The following is a 16515-nucleotide window of genomic DNA, read 5'->3' on the forward strand; positions in this document are numbered from 1 at the left end:
CAAATATTGAAGATGAGAACCGTGGTAAACCCAGTAGAAGTGAGCGTTCCAAGATCGACGAGAAAAGGCACAACGAGGCGAATCAATGAAATTCCGGGAAGTATCAAACTGTAGTAAATCCAGAAAACAATCATGGGGGGAGCCTGCAATCTCAGAAAAAGGTTTCATCGATAAAGAAAATTGAAAAAAAAACTTCTCAAGCTTATTTTATAATTAACAAAATGTCATGATCTGTTCTTACACTGAGCAACATCTCTTTAATTAGAAAGCTCTACAAGTTTTAATACGAAGTGCGAAAGCTTATGTTATAACAAAATGCAATGGACTGTTCTTTGAATAAAGCGACAGCTTTTTAATTACAAACTGCAAATGGTACTAAAAAGAGCGAAAGTAATATTCCGGGGTGCGACAGTAGTTTCAAAGAGCGAAGATTATATTACAAAGTGCGACAACTTTTTTTTTAAAAAGCGCGGCAAGTGTACTTAGAAAGTGCGATAGTTATTGCAAGGGCGATGATTATTGCGACAGGAAGTTAAACAGGTGAAAACACATCAACATACTCCAAGACAACGAAACTTTCCCAAACGGGTGAGGAGATCAAATAGTTAAGATGGACCAATCTAGCAACCCAAATAACCCAGCTTTTTCACGAAGGAGGCTTTTCGTATTTCAATACGATTATGAACGACGGCTTTTGTCTGACGTACACGTTTCTCACGTGAAACGTTTATTTCATTCATATACGTTAATGAAGTATTATTTTAAACATAAGCTCAAGTTTCACGATACTGAGATAGTCTTGGCTCTCGTGGATTTGAATTTAGATCGATGTAGTGAATTGTATACGGTAATTTTCCTTTGAGGGAGATTAAAGTGGGTGTTTTGACAGCCGTCACTTAAAAATTACTATTCCGCATAATAGACATAAAATGTTAAAAAAACAAAATTAAAGTCCCATTTTTAATTTCGCATGTTATTTTCCCTTTAGGGAGATTAAAGTGGGTGTATTGACAGCCGTCACTTAAAAATTACTATTCCGCATAATAGACATAAAATGTTAAAAAAACAAAATTAAAGTCCCATTTTTAATTTCGCATGTTATTTTCCCCTTCCCGCTCAGCTTTGTAACAGCCCCCAAGCAGGCATCAACTCCGACAGGCAAAACAGCGTCAAATAGCTTGCTTCAATGTGATTGGATAACAGCCTTCACAAGCGTGAAGTGGAAATACATTTATGTAAACAAACTCCGACGCCCCGAAAAATTTTAAGTCGTTCTCTCTGGTAAAGTACTTTGGCTTGAGTTTTGATCTTTGGAAAGTTTATTGTTGGCTGGTATTCAGTCAATTTTCGTGAAATTTGATGATAATGTCAGAATTATAATGACCCCAAAAGTGTGTCCCGGATTTTCGATTTTTCCTTATTTCTCGAGATATAGCGACTGCATTGAAAACTTAGCTCAAGAGTGCTACTTTCAAGTTTAAAAGATAATAATCCTAAAATAACGAATCGTAAAAATACAAATCCCGGACACCCTTTCCTAGTTCAAAAAATATGCAGATCACGTTCCGATATAAAAGAAACGTGTTGATTAAAATGCGTCGTCCTATAAACTTATCCTGTAAAACGTCGCGGCGTGAGAGAATAAGCTCCGTTCTGTTTAATGCATCTCTCAAATCACTCTTTATAAAGTTTTAAGAGTTTTTTTTATCTCAATTTGAATGAAAGCACTAATTTTCCATCTGTGATACTTTAAGCTCAAAGTATCACCTGCTTTAGATATCAAACGTTCACCACTCTTCGATGTCTTTGGCGTTTTTCCCCTTTGTCTTTTTCCGCCTGGCAGTTAAGAGAAAATGGGTTTTTTTCACAAGTGAGTGACATTTTTTCAGTACACAGAACATTTAACTAAGTATTTAATTCATAGAAGAAACAAGAAAGTTCTTGTTAACGGACAAATTGACATATAAGGTTTTGCCTGACTCACGTGCAAACTTGGAAATGACAAATTAAGTAAAGAACCACAACCGCTGAACCTGTCATGTGACAGGAAACTTTCCATCAGTTGATCAAACAAAGCGGAACTTGGAAATTTCACCACACGTATCACTATCTACAAATATCTAACTTCCGCCACGCTACTGCGTCCCTTGTCTTTTACCGTTTGGCAGTTCAAGATAATACTTTTAAATTTTGTAACGCTCTCAGTGTTTCACAACTCAACCCATCTGTTTCACCTGCTCCTCCTCCTTAGATAATTGCCATGTCATGACCCTTAATAAATGCCATACTAGAAAATTATCACTCTGAATAATTATGTATTTTTTTTCTTTTTGTTCTTTATTTATCGCTGCTGTTGGCTGACGCAAGGCATTCAGGTGTTAAAAGTTCACTGGCCACTATCATGCTGCTCCTGCCTCTCTTAGTGTCTTTTCCTTTACTGTTTAACTTGATGTTTGCCATGCAAAACAGCGCTCTCTATCGATCTCCAACAAGCGATCCTTCTTTCGGTAACTTTAAGCGCGATCCATTCCATTACTTGTGGGCAGAGAAACTTTCATCATCCATGATGAGAGATCAGTTGGACTGCGGTTTTCTTTGTGTTGGTGAACCAAATTGTTATTCGTTCAACACGGCAGCGTATCCTGACTCCAAAGGTCTTTATCTGTGTGATTTGTTGGCCACAGACAAGTACAGAGAGGCTGAAAAGTTTCATGCAAATGCTACCTTCCATCACTGCAGTCCGTCGGTAAGATCTGTTCATATATTTGGTGCCACAAACTGAATGATTCAAGGAACGTTTACTTTGTTTCTAGTCTCCATGTGAAAGCGCTCCTTGTAAGAACGGAGGTGTCTGTGTTCCTGAATATGAAAGGAACTCCTATCATTGTGAATGTAAGCCTGGATTTAACGGAACTCACTGCAAACGCTGCAAACGTGTAGGTATTGAATTTAGTATTTCACTGTTGCATGTGGTAGAACTGGAAGAGTCACAAACTGTCATAAACCACTATTCTTGTATGTATATGGTTTACCTCTTTTCAACTTTTGGCTATGAATTCAATTCAAATCGGTTTATTGTACTTCTTTTCCCCGATAAACATTCCCCAAGTATATTTCCCGTAAAGAGAGAATAAATTTCGTGTTCATGTCAGGCACTTTATATTAAGATCAATGAAATCTTTTACTTCTAAATTTCTTATGTTCTTTGTTGCTTTGTTATTTGTTTTTCAGGAAATCGAACTTGCAGTGACATCAAATACTGCAATCCTGAGGCTAAAAATGGCTCTTATGTCATCGACCCTGATGGAGAGGGCGGTGTGAAACCATTTAAAGTCTTCTGTGACATGACTGACAAGGGCGGGATAGGAGTGACAGTTGTCAGTCACGACAGTGAAAACAGAACTCTGGTGGATGGGTATGATGACCGTGGTAGTTATTCGCGTAATGTTACTTATAATGAAACCAGTCTAATTCAGCTAGCAAGCTTAACAGCTTCATCTTCTCACTGTGCGCAGTTTATTAAATACAAGTGCTATAATTCAAGGCTCCTTTTCAATAGTGACATGTTCGGCTGGTGGGTATCACGTGATGACGAGAGGATGAAGTACTGGGGTGGAGTCGACTCTGTTCCCTTTAAATGTGCATGCGGTTTGAATAACACGTGCGCGGACATCAATTACGGCTGCAACTGCGATAAGAACGATGAGAATTGGCGAGAGGACAGCGGTTTACTAACAAACAAGTCCAAGCTTCCCGTGATTCAAATGAGGTTTGGAGATACCGGTGACGTTGACAAAGAAAAAGGATTTCACACGCTTGGAAAACTGGAGTGTTATGGACTTATCTACTGAGAAGTCACCAAGACTATATGTTGAACATTGATAATATTACTCGTACATTGTACTCCCTCTCTTAGATCTGAATTAAAATGGAGGTCCATGATAGTCAAGAGAAATGTAATGAATTTGTAATTGGATTGTAATGTAGTGAGAAAAGTGGAGAAATTCATAATGTGTGATTTAAAGTATTTGAAAAAAATTTTAAGCGGATGTTATACTCAGTGTCACACTGTCCAACGGTTGGACCGCTAAAGTGTTTTGGACTCATTTAAGACTCAAATATAGGTCACGAACTTTTAATAGTTACTATAGTGATACTTGTATATCAAAATTCATTTGTTTCTAATAATAAACATTTCCCTTTTACCGCGTTTGAGAATTCCAAGAGACGTGAAAGCTGTTGCCTGCGGTGAAAAATCTGCCATCGTTCTACAAAACTCATACATGCTTCTAATTCGTCGAAATACATCTTTGATGTAATTTTTATGATGACACAATTTGTTAACCAAAGCAAAGGGGAGACGACCAAGCTGGAAGTTTGTCTGCTAAGAAAATCTTAAATTAAAGATTCAAAAGACTTTATAGTTGCAAACTTTCACCCCTTTTGGGTTCCAATAAAATATGCTAAATCTGAAAATGACTGTAAGTCTAGTATTAGCACTTGAATTGTTAGGTAGATAGTCATCTTTGTTACAATTTTTCTTTTTCCCTCTGTTTGGATTTTGCAAGTGATTAAATTATTTGTCTGAGACATTTCATCGGATAGAGCTTGATGACCTCTCGTTGGCGCCTTCTACATTTCAATATATGCACGCGAATTCTCAATACCACTAAAAAACAAAATGTTATGTATTATGTTAAGGATTTAAAGTTGTGCGACCATTACAGTCCCCTTCAGGATATATTATATTAATACTCACTGTCGCCTTCTCTCCCCCTACCCATGGAGCCTAAAAACGTTGTCAATCGTTTTATTCTTCAACTAATGGCCCACTCTTTAAATGCTCTGAAATACCCTTGAGCAGAATACGAAGTCGGTCCTGTTTTTATTCATCAGAAAAGGCAACTTAATCTGGCGACGCAAAGCAATGAAACGATCAGAAAACACGATCTCAGGGAAATCATGATTCTTTTAAGCCATCATGTAAATAAAGTTTCCTCGATATGTTTTTACTTTATGATCATTTCCGGTGAAGTTTGAATATATATTGATAACGAAGCAACAAAGCGCATGTTGCTGCCACCGTTTTGTTTCAATATAGCACTTTGCATAAACTGTTGAGCAAAAAGTCTAAGCCTATTGATTTACGAGAGTACATGTCTGTTGAACTAACCATACATTTTGTGGCGACGATATTTTCTTAGGTGTTCAAATAAAAAATTGCATTTTTTTTTTTCAGTTTATACAGTTTCTCCTCTCGATTAACTTAATTTCAAAGATAAAGCGCATTCGGAATGAGAGATAAAAGAAACGCATAAAAATATAATATCCTAGCATCAACTTTTCTAAACATGATACACAACGTGTCAAAATATCTGAATATTCGCCAAAGTCACGACGCCTTCTCCTTTATTGTATAACAGTGGATTGAATTAATTAGTGTTTCTGCAAGCCGGAGGCATTCCACATTTTGACGCTTAAACAAGTTTAGGCTTTCTCTTAAGTGAAATGTTTTTCTTTGCTAGTTCTGTAACATGTTCGATAAACAACCTTCGCAAATGTAAGTTTACTTATTTGGATATCTTTTTTGAAACTTTTACCGGAAATTTTTTTATGAGTAACTCTGCAATGTTTATATTTAAAAACAGTATAGTGTTTAATTGAAAATGCTAATAAACAGAGATGAAACGACTGACTTTTTTTGCAAATAAAATACATAATCGAGGCTCACGCGTTTTCCGATCTTCACATGTCAGACAGACATGACGTAGATGAATTTAAGAGGAAAACAACATTAGCTTCTTGTAGTTGGTACCAAGTTATAGTGTCAATTTATTTCCTATATTGTTATCCTGCTGCGAACCAAAATAGAACCTCTTACAGAAATATGAATAGTTAATAGTATTTAAACCTATTTGCATAGAAGGCATCAATAGACATCGTTTCCTCAGTTAAAAAAAAAACAGTTTGAAAGCAATTCTTTAAAAAAAAACTAAAAAAAGTATCAGGTTTGTCAAGAAGGAGAGGTTTATTCAGGAAAACTTTTTAAAATTTACTGTTCCACTTCTACTTCCCCTTTAGTAGGAGTTTATCCCACTCATGGCACCTGCTTCATAGATGTGGCTATTAATTCTTAATTACTGACAAGCAATAATAAAGGACCTATTTTTTAATTTGAATGTAAAGTCTACGGTATCATACAGCAACTCATTCCCGTGGTGAGAGTTCATCGGCCACCATCATGCTGCTTCTGCCACTCCTGTTGTTTTTTCCTTCTTTGTTAGGATTGTTGTTTGCCACACAAAACAGCGCTCTCTATCGATATCCAACAAGCGATCTTTTTTTCGGTTACATAAAGCGCGATGTCTTCCATTACTTATGGGCAGAGAAACTTTCATCATCCACGGTGAAAGATCAGTTGGACTGCGGTTTTCTTTGTCTTCGAGAGCCAAAGTGTCATTCGTTCAACATGGCAGCGTATCCCGACTCCAAAGGAGTTTATCTGTGTGAGTTATTGGCCACAGACAAGTACAGAGAAACTGAAAAGTTCCATGCAAATGTTTCCTTCCATCACTACAGTCCGTTGGTAAGATCTCTCCATATGTCTGGTGATAAAACACTCTTTGTAGTTTTTTTAATACAAACTGAATGATTCAAGAAATGTTTACTTTGTTTCTAGCCTCTAAGAGAAAGCGCTCCTTGTAAGAACGGTGGTGTCTGTGTTCCTGAATATAAATGGAGCTCCTTTCATTGTGACTGTAGACCAGGATTCTGCGGAACTCACTGCGAAAGGGGAGGTATTGAATCTGTCCTACTTTCTGTTGCATGAAGAAAAATTGAAAAAAAAACTCATACTGTTATTTTCAATCATCTGTTATAAATTGATGGTTTACCTATGTTCAACCTTGTGCTATAAAATTAAATGCATTCGAATCAGTCTTTTGTCTTGCCTTCCCGATAAACATACCTTAATTGGTTTTTCCTTTAAAGTGCCTATGACAAGAATTTTTTTTTGCATAAGTATTTAGCTTATCATATGTTCAAACCAATTCCGATAAAAAACAAAATTTCAAATAACTTCAAACTCGGTTTTTCGGGCCTTAAAGTGCTCTTATTTTGTGTTAAAAGTGTCCCGTGTACTGGTAACGAATTCGCGGGTTATGACGTAGAAAACTGTGAAAGCTCTCAGTGGTAACTTGCAAATCTCTCAGTTTTCTTGTAATTTTGTATCAGTCAACGTTGAAAAACTGTCCAATAGCGATGTATACCTACCTTCACCAAGCTCTACCGAGAGTTGATACATCGTACCCAATTAGTAAAGAAGGAGGTTGCGAGTAGGGTTCAGCCCTACGAAGGAGAACCATGTGCATCAAACGAAGATTTAGACGAAGACTGACAAAATGGTTTCTCGCCTGCGGTGTTTAGGTCAAGACGAGAACAAAAAAAAACTCCCGATACTAAATGTTTAGTTGTTGCGTTTGGCGCTTTGTTTTCTACGGCGAAATCCATTTTAAAAATGGGTAGCTGTGTCCGTTTCGGTCGTCTTAAAATTTTATTCCTTCGCACTAAGTGGGGCGAAGGTTCTCCTTGCTCAGTGCTCTAGTGTTTCATTGCTGTAGAGTAATTCCCTTAGCAAACCAAAAGCTAACTTTTGACGAAAGAATCAGCTGTAGCATGAGGCACGATGACTTTTCGCCGAGAAGTCATCAGGCAGTTTCACTGCAAGTTGCTTCTTTCCTTAGAGATTGCTGAGGCAGAGGCTATCGTCGTCGATCCGATCAAAAGGGAAAATAGTGAGTTTATATAGATTTAAGTTAATCTCAAATAGGGATTTCAATAGAGGAAAACTCATTTAGTTTAAGCGCAGCATTGCCATGTGATCCATTTCGCTCAATGGCAAATAACTGACATCAGTGTTGTAAGTTAATGTTTCGTATGTATCGACTTTCGTACAGCATTTGGATTCGCTACCATCTAATTCAATAATATTTGTGTTTATTTATTTATCTCGTAGGAAACCTAGGTTAGGAGGATACACAGCCCTTTCGAGTTTGTGTTTATACCAGTATCCGCACCAGAGGTTTCTCATTGCTAAGGCAACAGGATATCGGTCAGCTCAGGAAAGGGCTTGAACTTGATTACAAATGATGTATTTCTGTTAATAGAACACGATGAAAAATACAATTAGTAGGATTTTCATACGATTAGAAAAGCGTTAATGTACTCATGTGGAAAGACAAGGAGTATGAGTACATCTCAAGCACGTGAAATAAAAAAACAATGAGGAGCTTACCATTCTTTGCTTGCAGCCGAAAAGAATGTTGAACAATCTGTGCGGTGTGGGAACAGGCATTCTTTTTAGCTAAATTCATTGGTTATCTTCTCCTGATTTAACAAGTGGTATGTGTTCGTAACAGTCGTTTTCGAAGCCGGTACGAGGCATAAGGCCGACGACATTGAAGAGTAAAATCTCCTCGATGTCGACGATCGAGGAGCATCCATTTTGGCCATACAGCTACATCCTTTGGAAATTAGTGTATAGAAATACCCGGTATATGTGTGTTATTCTTGTAGCAAACATCTTTTAGCGCTCCAGCCACGCAATGCGTTCGTCCTTTCTTCTAGATTTCTCCTTTCTTTACAATAATTGCCGACGTGTCTTCACAGTTTTCTAGGTCACAGCTATGTAACGTGATCGTTTTGGCCGCGCGCTTCATGAGAACACTTTTTGGCCGACAAATCGTAATTTCAAAGCGCAAAAAAATTGTCAAGGAGAACATGCTAGGCGTAAAGGTCGATTATTTATACTTTATACTTCTAAATTTCTTATATTCTTTGTTGCTTTGTTATTTGTTTTTTAGGAAAACGAACTTGCAGTGACATCAAGTACTGCAATCCTGAGGCTAAAAGTGGCTCTTATGTCATCGACCCTGATGGAGAGGGCGGAGTGAAACCATTTAAAGTCTTCTGTAACATGACTGACAAGGACGGGATAGGAGTGACAGTTGTCAGTCACGATAGTGAAAGTAGAACTCTGGTGGATGGGTATGATGGCTATGGTAGTTATTCGCGCAATGTTACTTATAATGAAACCAGTCTAATTCAGCTAGCAAGCTTAGCAGCTTCATCTGCTCACTGTGAGCAGTTTATTGAATATGAGTGCTATCATTCAAGGCTCCTTCTCAATGGTAACATGTACGGCTGGTGGGTATCACGTGATGACGAGAAGATGAAGTACTGGGGTGGAGTCGACTCTGCTCCATTCAAATGTGCATGTGGGTGGAACAACACGTGCGCGGACACCAGTTACGGCTGCAACTGCGATAAAAACGATTGGAAATGGCGAGAGGACAGCGGTTTACTAACAAACAAGTCCAAGCTTCCCGTGATTCAAATGAGGTTTGGAGATACCGGTCGCCTTAGCGATGGCGATGAAAAAGGATATCACACCCTTGGAAAACTGGAGTGTTATGGACTTATCTACTGAGAAGTCACAAAGACTATATGTTGAACATCAAAAAGATTGCTTGATCACTGTACTCTCTTTGCAGAACTGAATTAGAATGGAGGTCCATGATAATTCAGAGAAATGTAATAAATTGGTAATTTGATTGTAATGTAGTGAGAAAAATGGAGAAATTCATAATGTTTAGTTAAAAGTATTTGAAAAAAAATTGTAACCGAATGTTATACTCGGTGTTGGGCCGCTCAAATGTTTTGGACTCATGTAAGACTCAAATACAGGTCATTAACTTTTGTTATTGACCTGTATTTGAGTTGCTCTTTTGATACTTATATATCAAAATTCGTTTTTTTTTTAATGGTAACATTCCTCTGTCACCGCGTTGGAAAGCTTTGCCTGCAGCAAGAAACCTGCCATCTTTTTTGCAAAAGTCAGATATATTTCCAGTTCGTCGAAATATATCTATGATATAATTTAATGATGGCACAATTTGTTTACCAAAGACAAGTGGAGGCGACCAAGCTGGAAGTTAGTCTGCTAAGAAAATCCTAAATAAAAGATTGAAAGGACCTCTTAGTTGCAAACTTTCACCCCTATTTGAATCCAATAAAATACGCTAAAAATCTGAAAATGACTGTAAGTGTAGTATTAGCACTTGAATTCGAAGCCTACAGTAGATAGTCATCTTTATTACAATGGCCTAATTTTTCTTTAAAAGCAACTATGGTTCGGTTTCATTTTCCTCTGTTTGGATTTTGCTAGCGACTAAACTATTTGGCTGAGGCAATTCATTGGACAGAGCTTCATGACCTCTCGTTGGCGCCTTATGCATTTACCATCTATGCACGCAAACTATCAATACCACTCACCAACAAAATGTTATGTACTATGTTAAGGATTTAAAGTTCTGTGACCATTACAGTCACCTTCAGGATAAATTATATTAATATTCATCGTCACCTTCACTCCCCCTACCCATGGAGCCTAAAAACGTTGTCAATCGTTTTATTTTTCGAGTAATGGCCCACTCTTTAAATGCTTTGAAATACTCTTGAGTGGATTACGAAGTTGGTCCTGTTTCAATTCATCAGAAAAAGGCAACTTAATCTGGCGACGCAAAGCAATAAAACGATCAGAAAATACGATCTCAGGGAAATCATGATTGTTTTGAGCTATCATGTAAATAAAGTTTTCTCGATACGTTTTTACTTTATGATCATTTCCGGTGACGTTTGGAGAGCTCAATATAGGGGGTCATTGGGAATCGGTAGGGTGGGTGGAATTTGTCAAAGCGAAATTGATGATTTTAACAAATTTTCGCTATTTTCGTTACTGCATGCATTTCTCTGGAAGTATTTCAATTAAGATTTTAGATATATGAAAATTCATATATTTGCACTGCGGTGGAGAGATGAAATTAGGAGATCCTCGCAGCTAAGAACACTACTGAAACGAGTAGTTGTAAATAGGACCTGAAAAAAATTGGGCCTGAATTTTTTTCAGGTCCTATTTACAACTACTCGTTTCAGTAGTGTTCTTAGCTGCGAGGATCTCCTAATTTCATCTCTCCACCGCAGTGCAAATATATGAATTTTCATATATCTAAAATCTTCATTCACTTTGATGTTTATTTGGACCCAATTCATTGACCAGCTCCCAGTTGGCTTGTTAGCTCAATTGGTAGAGCGCTGCACCGGTATCGCAGAGGTCATGGGTTCAAATCCCGTACGGGCCTGTATTTCAATTAGTTAATCGTTAGAGGTCTTTAAAATTAAGTTTCCTTCGTCAGGGAAAGACTCAATAGGTGTAAAAATAATTTATAACTCGTGCTAAATCAACAACAAAGTTAATATGGGTTTAAACTTGTAATAACCGTCTGCTGTCAAAGGTGTTTCCTCGACCGAAGCGTTAACGGTATAAAATAGCCACGTTTCAAAGGACTTTCTGTTGTTTATTGATGAGTCTTTCGAAACCTATGATTACAAACAGTTTATCAGGTTATATGAACAAAGTTCATAGAAAACGAACCACAGATTTTACATACCCGATGGCCTCAGATGTCGAATTCGGGAGGAAGCTTGCCGTACTAATGTTATTAACGGTGATTAACCTAATTAAGTAGCTATGACGTATCTAATTTTCGTCGCGGCCGAAACAAAAGGTACTAACATCTTCAACCGTCAAGATTTAACCATCAATAGTCAAAATTGGAAAAAAAATCAACTTTCAACATTAACCCCTTTATTGAGACCTTCTTTTAACCTTTACTTTGAAAAGTCTTGTAACTCTTGGAATGAGAGATAAAAAGCAACGCATAAAAATATAGCATCATTACATCAACTTTTCTAAACATGAGACATAACGTGTCAAAATATCTGAATATTCGCCAAAGTTATGACTTCTTTATCGTATAACAGTGGAATGAATTAATTATTGTGCTTCTGCAAGCCGGAGGCATTCCGCATTTTGACGCGTAAACAAGTTTATTCGTAATTAAACAATACCAGAGGCTGCAAAGATCTTCCGACAATCTTTTGGTATATTCACAAACATTAAATGATTTTTTTTCGGTTCCCTATATGGCATACTTAAATAATTATTCGCCTCCACTTTGGTGAATAACTGTTGACTATTTATTCCTGTTATCCGCGAACTAGCATCTCTGGGATACAAGGCCACAAGACGTTCATTTCAGTGACGATAATGTTCCAGTTTTTTTCCGGTTGATTACGATAAGTTACTCATCAGTTCTAAATAACTATCCCTGGTAAAACGCCCATCGTTCGTTTTCACTATAATGTATTTCCTGACGAAAACGTGTTATTTGTTGTCATTATGTAATGTTTAAAAAACGAGCAGGAGTGTTTTATCGGGTTTAAAACCACGAGGCGTAGCCGAGTGGCTTTTTGACCCGATAAAACACCTGCTGCGAGTTTTTTGAACGGCTTCAAAAACATTCTTGGAAAAGCGTGTGTCAAGAGAGTTCATAGCAATTATGCTTTTGTGAACGTTAGAAATTAGCATACGAGAAAAACATTAGTCACTTCTGCCACCTGATCTTGAATTCGAAGTTTCAGATGATGTATTGTCTAATATGCCCTTACCAGATTGCTGTACTAATGGAATAGAGAATTTTTCCAGATGTGTATTTCACAACTGTACTATTAATTTGGTGCAAAAGTAAATTTACTGTGTGAAATTTGTTGAAAGAACATTAAATATGTTCCAACCATTTGTTGTGTCAGTTTCTGTGTTGATAATTAATTAATATTAATAAGTCACGTGCAGTGTCTTTATATCTGATAAAACACCGCATACTAATAAGGATGAGGTTTATCGATCTAAAGTCATTGCACGTGATGTATTATCTACCATTTGATAGGTTAATGGGCTTATAAATATTAATGAGTTTTTGAAAGTGCACTTATAAACCATTTTTTGCATCTCAGGCTGATACAAGTCGAAGACTATTTTCTTTTCAATCTAGTTATGTAGAACAAATGTAATTCAACGCTGCTTTGCAGGCCTTGTTGAAATTGCACCTAAAGTAATCCTAAACGAGTACTCTGACCATTTCTCCTAGGTCAAATGTCATTCTTTGCTAATGCTGTAGCATGTTCAATAAACAATATTCTCAAATATGAGTTTTTCTATCTGGATATTTGTTTCTGAACTTTTTACAAGAAATATATAATGAGTAACTGTGCAATGTTTACATTTGAGACCAGTATATTGTTTAATTGAAAATGCTAATATACGGAGATGAAACGACTGACATTTTTAGCAAATAAATTACATAATCGAGGCTCGCTCGTTTTCCGATCCATGTAGAGGATTTCCTAACATTTTTAAGAGATGTCAGACAGACATAACTTAGATAAATTTCTTCAATTTCTTTTTGCTGAACTTGTTCCAATCTAAAATGATTATTGTTTATTAATTAGATAAGCTCCTTTTAAGTCACGAAGAAAACTTTGTGCAACTGCTTTCATCTACATCTATAGTGTCCTGCAACATGTTTCCAATAAGAAAGGTATTGAAAGTTCGACCTTACTCGGCCGTTTTTGTTTTTCTTCATTTTTCATGGAAATGAAACTTTTGAAAGATGAATATATACAATCTCTTAAATGGCTTCTCGCGTCAATAGTTCTCTTTTCCCGTAAGAACGGGGATAATCTTTTGTGAAATAGTCGTTTCTCTGTGTCTTTTTACTTTTCAGGAAATCGAACCTGCAGTGATATCAAACACTCCTACCCTAGGACTCCAAGTGACTCTTACGTCATCGATCCTGATGGAGAGGGTGGAGAGAAACCTTTTAAAGTCTTCTGTGACATGGCTGACAAGGACGGCGTTGGAGTGACAGTTGTCAGTCACGACAGTGAAATCAGAACGCTGGTGGATGGATTTCAGGACCCCGGCAGTTATTCGTGCAATGTCACGTACCAGGGAACCAGTCTCCTTCAGTTGACAAGTCTAACAGCTTCATCTGCTCACTGTGAGCAGTTTATAATGTACGAGTGCTATCACTCAAGGCTCTTTCGCGATGGTTACGGCTGGTGGGTATCACGTGATGGAGAAGAGATGAAGTACGGAGGAGGAGTGGATTCTATCGATTGCAAATGCGCATGCGGCTTGAACCATACATGTGCAAACCCTGAGTACGGATGTAACTGCGACAAACTTGACCAACAATGACGAGAGAACAGTGGTTTACCTACTAACAAGTCCAGGCTTCCCGTGAAGCAACTGAGGTTTGGAGATACCGGCTATACAGATATATAGTTGTCAGGTATACCACACACTTGAAAAGTTGAAGTGTTTTGGACTCATATAGATCGTAACTGTCTACCCGCTATTTTTAGACTCGCCTGTTATAGCACTGTAAAGTAACATGCTATCTGTTATGATAGTTCGCTGCCTGAAAGGAATTCCAGGGTGGATAAAGCTCAGTAGGAAGGTTAAAATGTTTGGCGCATGTGTTTTAGCATATTAAGCATAATTTTAGGCGCCGAAGGCGCCATTTTCGCTGCTTGTAGTTTTGAGACGGAGATTGTTACCGGCATTTGTGAAAACAATAAACATGTAGTCCAAGTACCGTGAAATTGAAAAAAAAACCCGATAATCACTTACAGATTTGTACAATATTGTTGTACAGTACAAGTTTGTGTACGTGAGTTTGCCTTGTTAGTCTCCCAACATTCTGACAATTGTAGTTTTCAACAAACTCGGTCCTCGAGATTTTTCCCGTAAGCCTTAGACACTCGTTGATATAAATTCTCTTAGATTAAAGTGAGCAACTCAAGTACACTGCGCCAACGAATAATTCGAAGGCCCCATTCTAACTGAGCCGTTGGTGAGGCACTATCACTGTCAAAAAAATGAAATGAAATAATACAGACCGCAACAAATAAGTTACTTATAGTATAACTGCCTGCACGCATAAGCTCCAATGATTCCTGAATAACGTATCAGAATCCTAAAGAGGAATGTTATGGTTGTACCACATTTGCTTACTTGATTGTTTATCATGTAAAGACAGATTTCTCTCGAGAGCTTCCTCTTCAGAGTTTATCGGTCAAGTTGTTATACTCTAAACCAAAACTATTAAGACCTCTTTCATCGATGACTGGCCTGGTTTATACGATTAAGAATGCAAGTCAAGCTGGACGTTTAAAAATCAGTTTGAAAACCCCTTTTGTAAAAGTCAATAGAAACTAAGTCAGTGAATTATTTAACGCTGGGAGCAAGAAAGATGCGTGAGAGTGCCTCCAGCTACTCGAGCTTCTTGAGTTTTTTGAGTCAATTTACTTTTATGTTAAACATTCTTTACAGGGTCCTCCTTCATTGTGTGCAAAAATATCATTAGCACGATAACAAAATAAAGCAACCTCGCGCTATTGAATGTGCAGGTTACAATACTTGTTTAAGTGGACAGTGCTGGTACAGACAAAATATTATCAGCAGTCAAATTTAATGATCTTGATCACAGTGATCAGTCATTTTGACGTAGACTTCTCAGTTTTCTAGCTTCTCCAAATAATCAACACAAGGAGTATTGCATAAAAGCTAATTAGTTATCATATAAAAGGACCTCTTGTTGCAGCGTTTAGATCATCCCTGTTGAAGGCACTATATAGGCAGGAGTGTCGAAACGATGGGTCTATGAATTGTAACATTCATTCAATCTGTAAACCAGAGTAGCATCAAACCATGTCTGATTGTCCACCTGGTTGCCGTGTGAACTTTAATATTTTCTACATTGTGGAAGGTCACAAACTTGCCTACTTTTGATCACGTGATTTCTTATACATATCGAAAAGCTCATTCATCTGAACTTAACATCGTAAGCCTCAGTCGTCTCAGGGTAAACGCGAGCTATTTCTCAAAAATAGCCAGCTTTTCTCTTCTCTTCTTGTTCTCGGCATGATGTTACCCAAATACAGAGTAGTAAGTGAACTTTTTTAATGAATATTTTCTAGTGAATTTTAAACAAACCTTTACCGTTTCTGGTTAATTATTGTCTGCCACAGTAGTTAAAATGTATGTATCTCACGCCCTGTGCAGATCACAGAGCTGCAATGCTCAAAGAGAATTTGTACATTCTACATTACGAATGTCATTTCTTGTTTTCGTAAGAGAAGGTTATAATGTTCTTTTCTATCGACATGTGCAATATCAAACCCGTCCATTCATTTTCGCGCAGCTCTGTTACCTACTTTATTTGACGTGGTACAAAATCAACGGACAATTATCAGCCAATAACCCCATGTTAATATTTGTCCGATTATTTCCGTCGAAAAGCAAGAAAGCCAACGTAAAAAGCCCAACAGTTTCACTTTCTCGACTTAATTACTTTAAAAGGGAGAAAAACGAACTTATTTTGTAGAGTCCACAGGTGTTGGGAATTAAAGGCTGATCTCAAATGCTGCTCTAGAAAGTACAAAAAAGATAACAAAACTTTGTTTTATACGCACGATTCAAAAATTAATGAGAGGGTTATAAAATAAATATCCCCCCTTCTAGCTTGCTGGCATGTCGCCTGATAATGCCCT

General features: G+C 37.4%; 2 protein-coding genes and 1 pseudogene across 2 annotated transcripts; all 3 read left to right on the forward strand.

The window, feature by feature from the left end:
- The first annotated feature begins 1819 nt into the window (after nt 1–1819).
- LOC149049356 (contactin-associated protein-like 2) lies at nt 1820–4210 on the forward strand. Its single transcript, XM_089200728.1, has 3 exons — nt 1820–2746; nt 2814–2940; nt 3232–4210. Exons 1-3 carry the CDS (start codon nt 2402–2404, stop codon nt 3849–3851), a joined length of 1092 nt encoding a protein of 363 aa, XP_089056854.1. The 5' UTR covers nt 1820–2401; the 3' UTR covers nt 3852–4210.
- Nucleotides 4211–6165: 1955 nt separating this feature from the next.
- Nucleotides 6166–10091, forward strand: LOC149049357 (contactin-associated protein-like 2). The gene is made up of 3 exons (XM_089200729.1): nt 6166–6586; nt 6680–6797; nt 8862–10091. The coding sequence occupies exons 1-3, from the start codon at nt 6242–6244 to the stop codon at nt 9485–9487; spliced, it is 1089 nt and encodes a 362-aa protein (XP_089056855.1). The 5' UTR covers nt 6166–6241; the 3' UTR covers nt 9488–10091.
- A 3575-nt stretch (nt 10092–13666) lies between these two features.
- LOC149049358 (contactin-associated protein-like 2) lies at nt 13667–14386 on the forward strand (annotated as a pseudogene).
- Nucleotides 14387–16515: the final 2129 nt, after the last annotated feature.

This window comes from Pocillopora damicornis, chromosome 3 (genome assembly GCF_964200805.1).
Source record: "Pocillopora damicornis chromosome 3, jaPocDami1.2, whole genome shotgun sequence".
Classification (NCBI taxonomy): Eukaryota; Metazoa; Cnidaria; class Anthozoa; order Scleractinia; family Pocilloporidae; genus Pocillopora; species Pocillopora damicornis.

Excerpts from the sequence above, each read along its gene's own strand:
- LOC149049356 (XM_089200728.1), top strand. The coding sequence starts at position 2,402 with ATGCTGCTCCTGCCTCTCTTAGTGTCTTTTCCTTTACTGTTTAACTTG. Across the intron at positions 2,747-2,813 it reads TCCATCACTGCAGTCCGTCG|TCTCCATGTGAAAGCGCTCC; the intron begins GTAAGATCTGTT and ends CTTTGTTTCTAG. Across the intron at positions 2,941-3,231 it reads CAAACGCTGCAAACGTGTAG|GAAATCGAACTTGCAGTGAC; the intron begins GTATTGAATTTA and ends TTTGTTTTTCAG.
- LOC149049357 (XM_089200729.1), top strand. The coding sequence starts at position 6,242 with ATGCTGCTTCTGCCACTCCTGTTGTTTTTTCCTTCTTTGTTAGGATTG. Across the intron at positions 6,587-6,679 it reads TCCATCACTACAGTCCGTTG|CCTCTAAGAGAAAGCGCTCC; the intron begins GTAAGATCTCTC and ends CTTTGTTTCTAG. Across the intron at positions 6,798-8,861 it reads AACTCACTGCGAAAGGGGAG|GAAAACGAACTTGCAGTGAC; the intron begins GTATTGAATCTG and ends TTTGTTTTTTAG.